At 42.4% G+C, this 15,576-nt stretch overlaps 2 protein-coding genes across 5 annotated transcripts; both read left to right on the top strand.

The window, feature by feature from the left end:
• Positions 1-2,977: 2,977 nt before the first annotated feature.
• On the top strand, positions 2,978-8,164 carry ppm1na (protein phosphatase, Mg2+/Mn2+ dependent, 1Na (putative)). The gene is made up of 6 exons (XM_047593267.1): positions 2,978-3,744; positions 4,256-4,827; positions 6,499-6,616; positions 6,711-6,825; positions 6,922-6,985; positions 7,961-8,164. The coding sequence occupies exons 1-6, from the start codon at positions 3,342-3,344 to the stop codon at positions 7,991-7,993; spliced, it is 1,305 nt and encodes a 434-aa protein (XP_047449223.1). The 5' UTR covers positions 2,978-3,341; the 3' UTR covers positions 7,994-8,164.
• Positions 8,165-9,215: 1,051 nt separating this feature from the next.
• On the top strand, positions 9,216-14,592 carry si:dkey-202g17.3 (4F2 cell-surface antigen heavy chain). Of its 4 annotated transcripts, none has more exons than XM_047594379.1 (10): positions 9,216-9,467; positions 10,740-11,130; positions 12,193-12,351; positions 12,446-12,546; positions 12,627-12,704; positions 12,770-12,825; positions 12,922-13,120; positions 13,732-13,839; positions 13,925-13,987; positions 14,100-14,592. In XM_047594379.1, the coding sequence occupies exons 2-10, from the start codon at positions 10,755-10,757 to the stop codon at positions 14,487-14,489; spliced, it is 1,530 nt and encodes a 509-aa protein (XP_047450335.1). In that variant the 5' UTR covers positions 9,216-9,467; positions 10,740-10,754; the 3' UTR covers positions 14,490-14,592. The 4 variants fall into 4 exon arrangements, with proteins under 4 accessions (XP_047450335.1, XP_047450334.1, XP_047450332.1 ...); XM_047594378.1 differs by lacking the exon at positions 9,216-9,467 and adding an exon at positions 10,480-10,656 and having other exon boundaries at positions 10,743-11,130; XM_047594376.1 differs by lacking the exon at positions 9,216-9,467 and adding an exon at positions 10,481-10,656.
• The last annotated feature ends 984 nt before the right edge of the window (positions 14,593-15,576 follow it).

Below are 15,576 nucleotides of genomic sequence, written 5' to 3'. Positions count from 1 at the left end.
GGAACAAATAGTATTTTGATGACAGATTGTGGCCCTAAACCTTCAAGAGGACATCACAAATCTGTCAAAGTGAGAGGAATGATTTGTATGAGTGGGTCTTATTTGCTAGAAAAATGATTTGCCGTGTGGTGTAAAGCTCAAATAATGAACACTAGAAAAACACTTGATTACAGGTGGTGGCAGCCAACTACTGAAATATCAGGTTTAATTATTCTATGCTAAATAATTAAATATGATGTGTTACACAGTGTCAGCGGTTGATCACTTCCTGTTAATTTTGTGCACGTTTTAAATGGATAAACAAAAGGTAAACAAACAACCATCATCTGAAGCACAGCCAGCAGAGACCAACAATCAGTTCATAAAAGGTTTAGCTCTACTTAAAGATGGATAAGAACGAAGTGTTACACATATAGCCCTTAACCCTGTTTAACCCCATGTGTTCCTGCACATAAACCAGGTCAGAAACTCGAAAATACACAAATGCTAATGAGATTAAGGTCCTCAGCAGCTGCCCCATATAGTTTAGTTAGGGTACCTGTATATGCAACAATATTGGATAGTTGGACTTTTAACTTGGAAAATATTTCACCCCACTTTAGCTTATATTTATCCTCAGCTTTCTTATATCCTTTTTATATTTTTTCTTCCATGCAGTGAGGCACTAACTTTCTGAGCTGCATTTTTTATATAAGGTGCCATAAAGACATACAGCATATACTATAAATACATATGGTTCCTTCCCCTCTAGGTCCATTTAGTAACTCTAGTGGAGTTTATCAATGATAAACAGTCATTGATATTATATGACACACAATATCTCCCTCCATTTCTTTGCCGATGACAAGCAGATCTACCTCCGCCTCAATTCTCAAAGTCATACTGACATCACCTGCATAAAAAACGTTTTGATGACAACCAAAGACTGGTTGGCTCAAACTTCCTCCAGATAAATGAGGACAAGATAGATGTCTTACTCTTTGGCCCCCCCACATCATACTACTGCCACCGCCCACCTCTCCTCCTATATCAAACCATATGCGAAGAACCTCTGTGTCTTATTTGACAATAACTTAAGTCTCAACAGGCATTTAAATTCTGTTGTCAGGTCCAGTTTCCTCCAGCTGAGAACTATCTCAAAAATCAGGCACTTCCTGTCAACCTCTGACCTAGAATCAGTTATTCATGCATTCACATCATCCAGGCTGGACTACTACAACTCCTTGTACTCGGGTATTACCCAGACCTCCATCTCCCGTCTCCGGCTAATCCAAAACACTGCTGCCCGGTTATCAACAAGAAGCAAGACCACATCTCTCCCATTCTTGCATCACTACACTCACTCAATTTAGGATACACTTCAAAATTCTCTGCTTGTTTATAAATCCCTCCGTGGTCTCACCCCTTCTTATATCTCTGAGCTTTTCAGCCCTTACACCGCCGCCAGAACCCTCAGATCCTTAAGCACCTTAAGACCCATCTTTATTCCTCGGCTTTCAATGGCATCTGATCTGTTTTTATTTTTTCATCTGGTCACCCAGGGTGTTAGTAGTTTTTCATACAGTATGTTGATCTGTAATTTACATGTTTATATGACATGTTAAATGTGAAGCACTTTGGTGAAAATGCTCTTTGCTTTTGAGGTGCTATATAAATGAAACTAACTTAAACTTAGACATGAGATGGAGCTTTGATTAAAGTTGGTTCTGCAAATATAAATAACTTAAGTTCAAATGAAATTGTTAATGTTGTATGTCCCAGGAGGGAATTCTACACCACAAATTTTTCTCAACTTTATGTGACACTACCTAAAAATAAGAAGCATAAATTACACAACGGTACTTAACAGTTACAGACATAACCTCTACACTTTTCCACCCAGAACAGAGGAGCCAAAATACACTGCGTGAAACACAGTGTCACACAACAGCTGCACACAGCTGTTAGTGTCCAATTACAACATGTGCTGCTGCAGGTATCAGGTTTTTGCTAAAGTCATCCTCTCTGCACCTGAAGGTCCCATCCCTGCACCCAGAGGGCAGTACAGTGAAGGCGTGATTAAGTAGATGTGTAGTGTCCCGTGCTATTGTGGTTGTAATGCCTGTAATGGCCTCTAATTAAGATCTGATAACGTGGGCGTGTGCAGACCTATTATCTTGGCAGCGCTGTCGTTTATAAGCATGGGTTTGGCCCAGTTTGTGAGCATGTTGAAGAAAAAGGTGGAGCAGTAGATGAGTTTGGTTTTGCAGAAGGAAGAGATGGGAGGTAGCATAGAGACTTTATGACCGGAAGCTTGTCTTAGACATCTCATTATCTCATTAGTTATATGAGATGTCAACCATTTCAATTCTTTAATTTCTTAAGAGGATGGGGTGCTTGGGTGACTATTACTGCTTATTTGATTTTCCTGGTGTTGAGGTAAGATGATTATGATCATGCCCTCATTAACTAAGCTGTCACTGTTAACTATTTCTTTGTCTGTAATCCTATCTCTGAGGAGAGATTCTAATGACCTAAAATCTTATATTTTCTTATTATTTGTGTCTTATTGTAAACCTGATCTTGTAAGACGGAGGAGCCTTTTGGAAAATCTCCCATGGAGCCACACAGATGATGAGTCAAACCCCAAAGATATAATAGATAAATAATAAAAAAGATTAAAGGCCACGTTAATACAAATGCAGTATTGGCAACCTGAGTGTGATTCTGCCCTAAAATAGGCCAAATGATAAATGCCGCCAAATTAATTTAAAATTTCATTAACAATTTCCTGACATACAATATTGTTCTGTAAGATGTTGTTCTCATAATCCGAGCATGTGTGCAGGCACAGGCTGTTTGTGCCGGCCTTCTGGCCAGGTGATTATCCAGCAGTGTTACACAGACAGAAGGAGGGGAGGATGGGGAGGAGGAGAGAAAACAGTAGGTGGGGGCCGAGTGGAGGGATAAATCAACAGAAATAGATGGGCCAACAAAAGGGCAGGGCTAATAAAGCTAGGGGAAAAGAAGAGAGGGAAGGAGGCGAGGGAACACAACCAGAAAGACAGAGAGAGCGACACATTACCTGAGTCTTATTGTGAAACAATAAGGAGGATAGTGGAAGGATTCTCTATAATAAAAATCATAAAAATGGCGCTTTTACTTCTAATAAAAACTAGTTAACTGTTTGATTTATTGGGACCTCATTCAAAGACACTTTTTCTTTACCTTCTCAAGTTGTTGCACTTTAATCTGTTGCACTGGACCTGCTGAGGAAAACACAAGGCCGGAGGACTGGCATCAGACGGAGACAGGCTGCTCTCAAGCCGCGAAGGAAGCTTGAGCGCAGGCTACGCAGAGTGATGAGGACGGCCAGACGGGCGAGCAACGTGGAGGTGCCCTCCTTCCTCCGCAACCTGGTCAAAGAGACGGAGAAGATGGTCACCTTCTTCTTCAAAGGCGGACCCAGGGAACGAGAGTCTGGAGAGGAGGACAATTCCGAGGAGGAGGACTCAATGCCGAGCCCTTACCTGGACCACCCCATCTTGGAGAAGCACGTGTCAGAGGGGGGGTCCAACTTGGTGAACTATGCTGTGGCGAGCATGCAGGGCTGGAGGTCTCAGATGGAAGACGCCCACACCTGCATGCCCCAGCTGAAAGGAGACCTGAGTGACTGGGGATACTTTGCTGTGTTTGATGGACACGCAGGAAGCACCGTGGCACAGTACTGCTCCAGAAACCTGCTGGATCATATCCTGGCTACAGGTACAGCACATTCACAGACTAATAAGATGCAAGTGCTCATTAAATATAGTCAAAATACATACAACATGAATCACTTGTACTGTGGCCTTGTACTTGTTTTGAGCTGCTTGTTGGAAAAGGATGCACATTTATCATTATAACACAGACTCTAAATGCACTTACTGCAAACCTCTTAGGACCAAGTCATCGAACAAAGAGTATCTGCATTTGATGAGCAGAGAAATTGAGTTTTGGGAAACACACAACACTGAAAAGTCAATTTAAAAAAAAAAATAAAGTAAGAAATAGCACAATATTCATATTGTAAGACTCATAAATCTTTGAAAAATACATCTTTGGGCTTTAAATGTTAATCTAATCCCTCAGTTCTGCCTGACAAACGATGTTATTGTACTCCATCCACATAGCTTCCATTATTTGCATTGGTAGTGGTAGTAATCAGTACCAAATAACATGCTAGAAGGTGTAAATCTATCTTAAAGTCAACATTTCTCCACATCGTTTCCGACAGGTGGGGTTAAAACCGAAGAGGACCCGGAGCAGGTCAAGGAGGGCATCCGTGAGGGCTTCCTGGACATCGACCGCCACATGCACAAACTGGCTCGCCAGGACAACTGGGACAGAAGTGGCACCACCGCAGCAGCCGTCATGATTTCACCAAACTATGTTTACTTCATCAACTGCGGGGACTCGCGCACCCTGCTGTGCCGCAAAGGCCAGGTGGTCTTCTACACCGAGGACCACAAGCCGTTCAACCCCAGGGAGAAGGAGCGCATCCAGAACGCCGGAGGCTCGGTGACGCTGCAGAGAGTCAACGGCTCGCTGGCCGTCTCCAGAGCGCTGGGGGACTTTGACTTCAAGGAGGTGGACTGGAGGCCGCAGACGGAGCAGCTGGTGTCACCAGAGCCAGAGGTGTATGAGATGGAGAGGACGCCCGAAGACGAGTTCCTGATTCTGGCATGCGACGGGGTCTGGGACGCCGTCGGCAACGAGGAACTGTGCAGCTTCGTGCGTAGCCGTCTGCAGGTGTGCGATGACCTCAGAGAGATTTGTGCCCAGGTCATTGACCTGTGCCTCTATAAGGTGAGAAGTCAGGCAACGACACTATAGACAAAGAAGACACACGATTAAAATGGAACATCCATGCTTGATGTTTGTCATCGGTCAGTTGAATGTTTTTGTAATTTTGTAATTAAAGCACTGCACAGGGAAAAGGGTAAGAAGTGACAACCATGCAGGAATACAGATGTTTCATTAAGAAAAAGCAGGAAAAATCTAATGATTTAATATCACTACCATAACAGCAGTGCCATGGATATTATATGTAAATGAGTGCTGATGCAATAACTGAAATACTAAAATCAGTCATTTTCAATACCTTATTTTAATAAATATGCATCTGAACATTAAGTGTTGTCCAGACTAAAGCAAAGTTTAGCCAAATAAAATAAAAACAAAAGCAAATATAATAAATCTAACCAGATATGTCATATTGGGGCGGTGGTATGGACGTATTTAAACTCATACCAACAAACATGAAACAATTAAATCCATGAATAAATTATTTCAGCCAACAGAATATTAAATGATACGCAACTGTGATAACCATAATCAAAAATGCCAAAACAAACTTTCAAGGCTTTAGTTTTTTACAAATAAACAGAACATCAGTGAAGCGGTTCATTAATGGATGCCTTCCAAACTCCAAGCTTGGGATTCAATACCTTAACCACAACAAAAGTGCTGGCAAGGCTTTTTCTTTGCTTTTTTTTTTTTTTCTTGTTAATGGTTTAATATACGGATACATGAACACATTTGATCCAGAATACATAAAATCAGTTCTGGATTTTGGACTTTGTGAAAAGACACACGGTGTTACGGCCAGGTGGATTCATGAATGCAAAGCTCCACACTGAGCAGAATGTGCTGTGAGCAGGAGTTACTACAGTGCAATTGTTACATAAGGGGATTTCACGTTAACACTTTTCATTAACGGAGTCCTTCGCGCACTCTATAAATAGCTGCATTAAGACATCCCTGGGCTAGGTGGGAAGAAAAGACGCACATGGCTTGGGATTAAGACTGAGTGCAAACATGCTAACTGGAGCTGAGTATTACAGCTAGACGCGCAGCAGCTCAGAGGTTTTATCCCGACTGCAGTGGGCTGCTATTTGTTTCACTAAAAAGGGCTTACTGTACCTGCTGGAAGACTGCATGTTCCAGCACAGCCCTTTTTGCAGCTCTGACGTCATGACCAACAGGAGGATGGAGGCCACGGGCTACATTAAACAGCCCCAATGTATGAGCACATCCTAATCCTCAATCAACAAAATAAATGCTGAGTCTGAATCTGACCTGATTCAACAGAAACTGTATCAACAGGTTTATTTGTAGTAGCGTAGGGAGCATTTTCACAAAGTAGAAGTACCAATACTGCAGTGGGAAAAACACCCTCCAGGTTTCTATTTTCATTAAAGGTAAAAATCTTAAGTATAATTAGCAAAATTAATGTATCTTTTATGTATGGATGAATGCCTATGCCAGTGTCACATGATCATAGACAATTTTTGAAGTATTTAGAGCCTTTTCATATTGTGAATTTTAACCGTTTTAAAAAACTTTTTTTTAACCATTTTAACTTAAGCTGACAAAATGCAGGTCTGAAATTGTCAGATCAGATCAGGCCATCCAACCTACCTTTCCACCACTGTCTCTTAATATTTCTACTTACACTGAGACTGTCTCCCTCTACAGGGCAGCTTGGACAACATCAGCATCATCATCGTCTGCTTCCCCGGCGCCCCCCAGGTGTCACAGGAGGCACTGCAGAAGGAGGCAGAGCTGGAGCAACAGATTGACACGAAAGTGGAAGGTGATTAACTGCACAATACCTCCTCACACTCCAAATTTTAAACTATTATTTACTTGCTGAACAGTCATAATGGTTTGGCCATGTCCCCTCACAGAAATTATCCAGATGATGAAGACCAGAGATGAGGACCCCGACCTCCTGTACGTGATCAAATACCTTGCAGCAGAAGAGATGCCGGGGCTCCCACCAGGAGGAGGCATCACCAGCAAGTGAGAAATTAATCTCCCACCCCAATCACCACGATACAGTGGAATCAGTTTTTACGGATCAAAGCAGAAATCTTTTCACTTTTTCTCCGTTTGCAGGAGAGACTGCATCATCTCTGCGTATCAGAAACATATCCTGACCCACAGAGCTCAGGAGGCAATGGTAAAACACACAGAACATCTGTCTTTAAATCAGCCTGTAATTCAAAAGGGAACTCATGCTTGAGGCTGTAGCTGAATCTCCTTCAATGTCACAGCTTGCAAACTAAAACTAAAACTCATATCGTCAATATTTAACCACACTAGAGTTCCTTTTGAATACAAAACGAGACCTCATCATTCAGTTGGTTGATTCAGTACTGATAATGTCACATTATTTAAATGATCCCTCGTCGTTTTTTCACACAGCGAGTTAAAATGCAAACATTTCTGTCTGTCTGTCCTGTAAACACACCATCTTTCACTTCTTAGGCACTTCTGATAAGAATTTGCTGACAAGATCAGTATCGTTTTGCGCTGTAAAATCAAACTGAGATTCCAACGAGATCATCTGCACCATGACTTTCGACCACAAAAATGTTCAGAAATTCAGCAAATGACCTCAGGGTCACAAGAAGGGGATAAAACATCTCATAATCTGCAAATCAGAGTCAACAGACGTTTTCAGCATTTGCTTAAAATAATCGAGAGATGGTGATTCAACTGTGTTTTAATTTAGGCACAATTTAATTGTGTTTCTGTTATTTAGGCAACCCCACTTTAGTCAGTGGGCAAGGCTAAACGACAGAAACACTTCAGTTACTACTCAGCCCAGTTCAACAGCACCGCAAAATGATCATAGAGTTAAATTAACACCTTTCTGACAGTGTTTCGAAATGAACTGAACATTATAATGACCACAAATTACAATGTATTAGTACTAATGGAGTGGCAAGTAGGTTTAAAGTCACAAACACCTGATAACTGAGCTAGGCCTGACTGATGGTTTAACTGTATTTTTAAATAAATAATTAAAAAAAAAAACGCTGATGATATTGCATATTATATAGTGTGAAGATTTGCTATCATTATGTTTTCCTATAAAACAAAGTTACATATAGAAAGTAACGTTGACTCTACGTCTCCTCTGGCGTTTCAGGACATCGAAGGATCGGAGGAGGACTCCAATTAAAGCTGTCGCCGTGGAAACAGCATCAACCCCAGCCTCGCCGTCGCCATGGAGACCTTGATGCTTGGATGGGAATTTTTATTTTTTTAGATGAGATGATAAGCTAAGGATGATTCGTTGAGTACGGCATCACATATTTGCTTTGTGGTTCATTAAAATGAAATTTGAACTGAATGCACACTGTCTTTTTTTTTTCCTTTTTAACGCAACGCCAGAACTGTTGTTTGTTATTTGACAGTCAGCACGAGGAACGAACCATCTCGAAAATGACTGCTCCACATATGAATGTATTCATGTGTATCAGAGAGTCTCATGACGGGGCTTTCTCAGTCAATAATCAGTTCGCACAATGCTGTCAGGGAGCCAAGGTGACATGGATGGCAGTGACTTGTTACAGCGACATAAATGTTTGCCATAAGAGAAGAAAGCCAGAGGGCGAGATACAAAAGGATGAAGAATGCAGGAGAGGGATGCAGAAAGAGCGGGAGGAGGATGGAGGGCCATACCAGGGGAAGAGGATGAGATGTTCCCAGGAATTAGCACCCATAGCTCATTAAACGTGCAACCTGTGGCGCGTTGGCGGGGACGTGTGATGTGTCGCGGAACCGTGTTGGTTTTAAAAGTTGATCTCCTGCAGCAAATCTTACGCTCCGAACAGCACAGTGTTTTCGTGGTGGCACAGCAGTGGAGATTCATGGCAGACTTTGACTCCATATAGTTTATAACTAATTAATCTGTTCTTTGATTCATCTCTCCAATTTTTCGCAATGAAATGGCTGAAAAAGACTGAAGCCTGTTTTTTTTATTGATCTTCAATTTGTTGAATACACCAACAGTTTATTGTAAAACTAGAAAACGTTTGAGAATTATTACTGAAAAACATGAAGAATTAATTTGAAAAAGTTTATAAGACTTTACTGGCAAAAAAATATCCAGTATTTTTGCCTTAAATTCGATACTCAACATCATATTGAAAATTTTAATCAATTTTTTCTCACTTAGGATAAACAAGACGGTTCAAGCTGAAGCCTGATCGAACACATTTCAGACTTGAAGCGTCTCTTTGGCAGTCATGGGTTCTTCAGAATGTGTTGCGAGGGTGGGGTGAGGCTCGGCACCTCTGTATTAATTGACCGAGCTGAGCTTTCATTGGACGGCGAGTCCTTCTCACCTCCTCACTCAAGTCAAGTCAGATCACTCAAATACTAAGCTCAAAGACTCGTGGACAAAGGCAAGAACAAGGAAGAGGCGAAAAAGAACCAAAGAGGACAACAACAGACCTCAGGACGGAAAACGTGTTTGTGTTCAGCAAGACTGGTACAAAGTTGCAGGAAGCTTGCGGGTTTCAATCTGAACTCTGTCTGTGTCAGAGCTTCCCCCTTTTTGCTGCAGTTTTTTCTCACGGGTCAAAGACGCATCTGTGAAATTAGCAGCCTCACAACCACCAGAGGACTCCGAAACCAGCAATTGCTGTCAGGTAAAGCTCATGAATGTTAACAATACATAGGAAAGACACGCCTATACATTCTACTCGTTTGGATTCTTGCCTCTTAGATTCCTAAATATTGCCAATGTAGGTTAAAGTGTTTGTTATCCTCACTGTGATAAATGTGAAACTTTGTGAAAGCAAGACAAACCGCTGCATTCTTGAGTTCAACGTTAGAATGAAAATTTCCTGTGAAACTCTGTTTTCAGAGGTGGTGTTTCCTTATTGTGGTCAACAGGCCCACAGTCTTTGAAAGGGCCCCGCTTGACCTGGTTAAATCAGATTGCTGTGCATTCATTGCAATGTAAGTGAAAGGGAGACAAACCAAGTTCAAGTTGCATTATTAAATGCGTTTCCAGAGGGACACTAAAACAAAGCAGAATTTAAAGTGCTGTAACCTAACTCAAACTACTGAAGCATTGTTTTATTTCCGCTACATATTTTTATGCTCATTGTAGTTTCTTGTAAGGTAGAAAAATAAGCAAGCAAAACTGGAAACACTTAGCATTTTTAGCTTCAAAATGCTGCATTATTTAAAAACATAATAATGAAGTCACTGACTCATTTGTTTGTCAATCAAGTAAACGTTTCAGCTCTGAAATACAACCTAACAATGTGTTTAAATTTTTTTTATTATGTCTTGAAATTACAGATCGAAGGTCATTTGATCATACGGACAGTAGGAGGCGAAGAAAAGCTGTTAGATCACTTTAGTCTCAACTCAGTTTACATCAGGATAATTGAAGTCAAAGCCAAATGTAACATGTGAGGCACCTGATCTTGGTTAAATCTGACTACTGAAGACTTGTGTGACTTCCAGTTTAAGTCAGAATTAACCAAAAACGTTTTTTCATTCCCCTGTATTCCATCACTGTGACTGAAATCGGTTTAAGAAGGGACCGGTGTGGACAAGAGGAAACATTATAGTGACAAAAAGGATGGCGAGGGCGGGATGGGCCAGTAGGTCAGCTGACCTGTATCAAATTACAGCGGTAAATTTGATTAATAGTCGAATCAGGTGAGTAGAGCAGGTAGAAGGGTGGGGGTGTCATGGCGGATCTACCTGCAGAGTGTGCTCACCATTTAGTGTAGAAACGCGGAATCCTGCTGCACCTGTGTTACCATCTGTAGTCTTCGGGAAGTTCACATGGAGCAAACAGGTCAAGAGAGAAACATCATGGTACGAAAACAGACCCAAACAAACCTCCAGCCTAGTCAAAGGTCCATGTGCTTTCGATCTAACCGTGTGTCGCCTACCTGCAGCAGCCGGGCGAGATCATGCCTCTGGACGCGGGAGACGCCGGCTACGGAAGCGTGCCAGGCCCCGTGCTGGCGGGCGGTGTTGGCGGAACGGAGACGACGCCACTCCTCATCCCGGTGCCGGGCCCGGACAGACCGCAGCGGTGGAAGCCCATGACCAAGGAGGAGCTGGAGGCGGCCGCGGGTGGCCCAGGCTGGAGGAGAGTGCGCTGCTACTTGGTGGTGCTGTTCTGGTTTGCCTGGGTGGCCATGCTTGCCATCTCCATCGCCATCATAGTAATCAGCCCCCGGCCTGTCGCGACACCGCTCAAGTGGTGGCAGAAGACTGTGTTCTACCAGCTGGAGCCAGACCTGTTGACTGAGGCGAATGACGAGGGATCAGAGGACATCAACGGTGAGAAGGACACCAAATCTGCCCATCTGAAATCCAGATGAAACATGCCTTTACTCTAAATAGGTGACTTAACCCTTTATGGGGCAAGGAACCATATATGGTCATTTCGGGCCTCTCGGTGAGGTGTAGAAGCATGTGGTCTTCAGTCATTCAGAGAAGATCAAGAAAACATTCTCAGGTCAAATCAGGGTCTAATGTGATCTTCGAGGTCCACCTCTGCACACATGCTGAGTGTAACTAATTTATTAGGTACTACAAAGAAATAATGTTGTCTAATGTGATTATGTGTATGTTGACCTGAAGTGCCTGAATCATCACTTATGTTCTGATGGTCTAAATACATTTTTACATTTGTTTACCACGTAAGGGCAAGGAACCATATAGTAAATTAATTAATCTTGATTTTCTCCATGAAAATAATAATAAAAAAAAAATGTTCACAAAACCTTTCAAACCTTCTTTTGACTACCTGCCTCCTGGTGGTCAGGAGGTATCCAAACTCCATCTCCTTCATGAAACTCATAAAGCATCCTGGAATAAATGCTGCCTCCATGTTCATACTTATGGTCTCATTTGAAGCTTTTAATGTTGTAGTGTGGTCTGTTTTAATGTTGTGGTATGCAGTTGCATACCACAACATTAAAACCACCGCCAAGAGAAGTAAATAACATTGACCATCTTGTGACGATTCGGTGTTCAGCTGGGTAACTTTTGGACCTGGCATTCGTGTGGATGTTACTTAGACATGAACCACCCACCTAGACCAGACCGGATACCGCCACCCCATAGCTATGACACTCACTGATGGCAGCAGCCATCCATAGCAGGATGCAGCCTGACACGGACCAAACACAAAGACCAAAAAAGGTTTAGGAACAATTACTTGCACATGGTGCTGCTTTGACCATTAAAACTACTTTATCTAGCACAACTGAGAGCAACTGGAGATTTGCATTCAACACAGCAAAAAGAGTTTTATATAAACTGCAACAAAAATCTGTTTTTAAACCAAATGAAACACAATGAGATTTTGACTAAATATCTATCTAAATTTCCTTCAAGCGGTGTGTGAGCAGCTTCCCTACCTCAGGTCTTTGGGTATCGGGGCTATAATCCTGGAGGGCGTGTTCGATAAGAAGGCCTCTAATTTGAACTTCACTGGTAAAAACCTGGGGACGCTGGCTCAGATTAAACATCTGCTCACAGAGAGCAGCAAAGCAGGTGAATGAGTTCCTCATTTTGTTTATTTATTTTGTCAAACTGCCTTCCTATCTACATCACTGCTGATTATTTGTACTCCGTGCTGCTCGTGCAGATCTGAAAGTACTGTTGGACTTCTGTGACCTGAATCTGTTGGGACATCCAACTGTGTCAGGCAACACAGACGAGCCATCAAACGCCTCCGCCGTAGTTCAGGTAAAACTGGTTCTCTGGTCGTGCAGCTGGTGACATTTCACTCCATACAGCAGAATTATATATATATATTTTCCCCACAGTATGCTGTCCGGTTCTGGTTGGAGCAAGGTGTAGCAGGATTTGCTATCTGTGACACCGATGTGGCATATTCAGAAAAGGTAAAAAGGTTTTGAATTTTCTTAGAGTGAACGCAGGGTTTTCATGAGCTCAAACTTCCTTTCAGACTCTGTTGGAGTGGAGAGGCGTCTTCAAGGAATTCGGCAGTGAGGACGATGAAAGGTACGATAACTGCTGCACATGTTTTTTGTTTTGTTTTGTTTTTAACCACACAAAGCCCGAATTGTATTTTCAAAAACATGTGTCTGCGCATCGCAGCAGGATTGTGGTGGTAAAACAGACAGCGGACGCTCTGCGTCCCCTGATCCACTCCAGCCAGGTCAACGTGTCTCTGGTGGATGTGATCATGAGGCCGATTTTGCCGTATTCACATCACGTGCTGTCTGCCCAGGAAGTGGCCGATGCCATAGAAACACACCTGCAGGCGCCAGAAGAAGATATATGGCCCAGCTGGACAGTAAGACACATGTCTATATACCCATATACAGTGATAGTAGTAAGACTATACTAGAAGAAGAGGAACTTTAATGGTCATTGCACACAAGTTACAGCGAAAACTACAGCAATCTCCAATAGCAGCTTGATGCCAGGTGTTTAAAAGGTAATAAATACCATAAATCAGGGGTCGTCAATGTTTTTCAGGCCAAGGACCCCCGAACATGATTGGCTCAGCAGTGATATGGGCGGGGCTAAAATATGTTGGATTCATGTTAATGGGAATTGAAGGAAATTTAAATTTGTGGGAGAATTTTCTGTATTTATATAGAAAATTTCTAATCAACCAAAGATTTTGCGACCCCCTCTGCCGTACCTCCACTGACCCCCTAGAGGTCGCGGACCCCATGTTGAAGACCTGTCATAAAGAATGTCATAAGAACGTCTTGGCTTGATTGATCAGATGATTTGTAAATGTCTCTTTGCCATTGTGTATTTTTAAGATTTTTGAGATTCTTGTGAGAAGTTTTTAAAGGAATGATGATTTTCATTTGATTCCAAGGCGATATTAATAATAATATACATAACATATTGTCACAGCCCTTTGCTTAAGCTCAATGCATGTTTCTGCAGGTCGGCGGTAAAGCATCTCGTGACTTGAAGAGCTTACTCCTGGTGTTGATGATGACTCTGCCAGGAACGCCTACAGTCCAGTATGATGAAGATATCGACCAAACACAGGTAGAGCCTTGCCTCAGACTTTTGAGTGATTAATCATCTGGTTTAATGGGCTCGTGATGCCTAATAAAACCCTTCTGCCTCACAGAACGCATCTCTGAAAGTGGGCCCGTTACAAAGCATGACAGGCGAGGCAGCAGACACCCGTGGAGTGAGTAATAAGGCCAGATGTTCGAGAAATATCGGAATGAGCCCTGACTCACTTGACAAATGAACAGGGTTATATTAAGACGACTTACACGTGTCTTCCATCCCTCCCTCAGGACGAGGAGAAGAGGAAACGCTTGGCTGCGTCTCTCTTTACGACCCTCAGCCACTCCAGAGCCAGAGAGGAAGCTCTGCTGTGCGGCACTTTCACCTTCCTCCCCTTCAACTCTTCCTCCAATATGTCTTCGTCCAACTCTACTCATTCCTCTCCCCCTATCCTGGCCTTCCTTCGCTCCTGGGGTTGCGTCCACTTCCTAATACTGCTCAACGTTGGGCCGGAGTGTCACGCCCTGGATCCAGCCTGGGCGCCGAGCCTGCCTGAAGCTGGGGTGTTTGTGGCGAGCACAGGAATGGACCGCTTGGGCTCGACTTCTCTGTACAAGCTCATACTGCAGCCCCACGAAGCCATCATGATCAAAGTTTTTGAAGCAGGTAGCTACAGGTAGTTAGAGTTACTATGATGTAGAGAAAGTATCTGATATGATTGTTTTTTTTTAAAGAGAGCTGCTTAGAGAACAGTGTAATAAAATAATGATTGTGTGCAATGTCTTTTGTTGTAATGTTGGTGTGTTTCTTTTCACCTTTAGGGTTTCATCTGTATTAAAATATCAGTGTATTGCCAGGCAAATAAGTGGACAGCTTGTAGGGAAATCAAATGCAGTGTTTATAAATGAAGAGACGAACTGGGTGCTCATGTTTTGAGAAGTTTCAAGGGAAAATGCAGATAGTCCTGTTATTTTTGGATTCCCTGAAACTTTATACGTTGATCTGGTGAAACGGTCAATTAAACTTCTGGTTTAGCGTTTCTCCAAAAACATTTTATGATCGAGAAAAGTTTTGACTCTACAAAAAGGCATGCCCTGAATTCTGAGTAATGTCAGGTTCCAGTTATTCACTTCTCCCAGCTGCTACTAAAACAAACCACACTGTGAACCACATCCGAAATGCTCTTGTGCACTGGTTTGTTTCCGTTTGGGGGATTTTCCTGTTGAGCAACTGAAGAACAGTAAGCAAATAAAGGCCCCCATGAGATTTCCAGCATATTGACTTAATTCTTTTGGCTACTTTATATTGCTGTTGAGGAGGATTTCCTTGAGGAAATCTATAACCGGTGCATCCAGTTTTTGCTCTTGACCACATGATGGTGCTGCAGTACCACTCCCTGCTCTGAGTTCCTTTATGTGCCTGAATGTTTACAAAATGTCATTTCATCACTCAGCTGTTGAATTCAGTACTGATAATGTCACATGTCATTATTTAAACGAGCTCTCCCTGCTTTCTGCATAGCCTGTTCAAAAGTAAACACTTCCCAACCGACCTATAAACACACCATTTGCACTTTTAAGGAACTTAAGATTTGATGACATGATCAGTGTCATTTTATGCTGTCAACACCAAACTGAAATTCAAATGAGCTCATCTGCTGGACAACTCTGTCTGGCTGCACCGTAATCGTAATATCTGACCAATAAAATTTTCATAAATTCAGCAAATGACCTCAGGGTCACAAAGCGAATAAAACATCTCATAGTC

Source organism: Mugil cephalus, chromosome 9, assembly GCF_022458985.1.
Source record: "Mugil cephalus isolate CIBA_MC_2020 chromosome 9, CIBA_Mcephalus_1.1, whole genome shotgun sequence".
Taxonomy (NCBI): domain Eukaryota; kingdom Metazoa; phylum Chordata; class Actinopteri; order Mugiliformes; family Mugilidae; genus Mugil; species Mugil cephalus.
The sequence above is the reverse complement of the archived record's forward strand: the minus strand, read 5'-3'. Positions and strand labels throughout refer to the sequence as shown.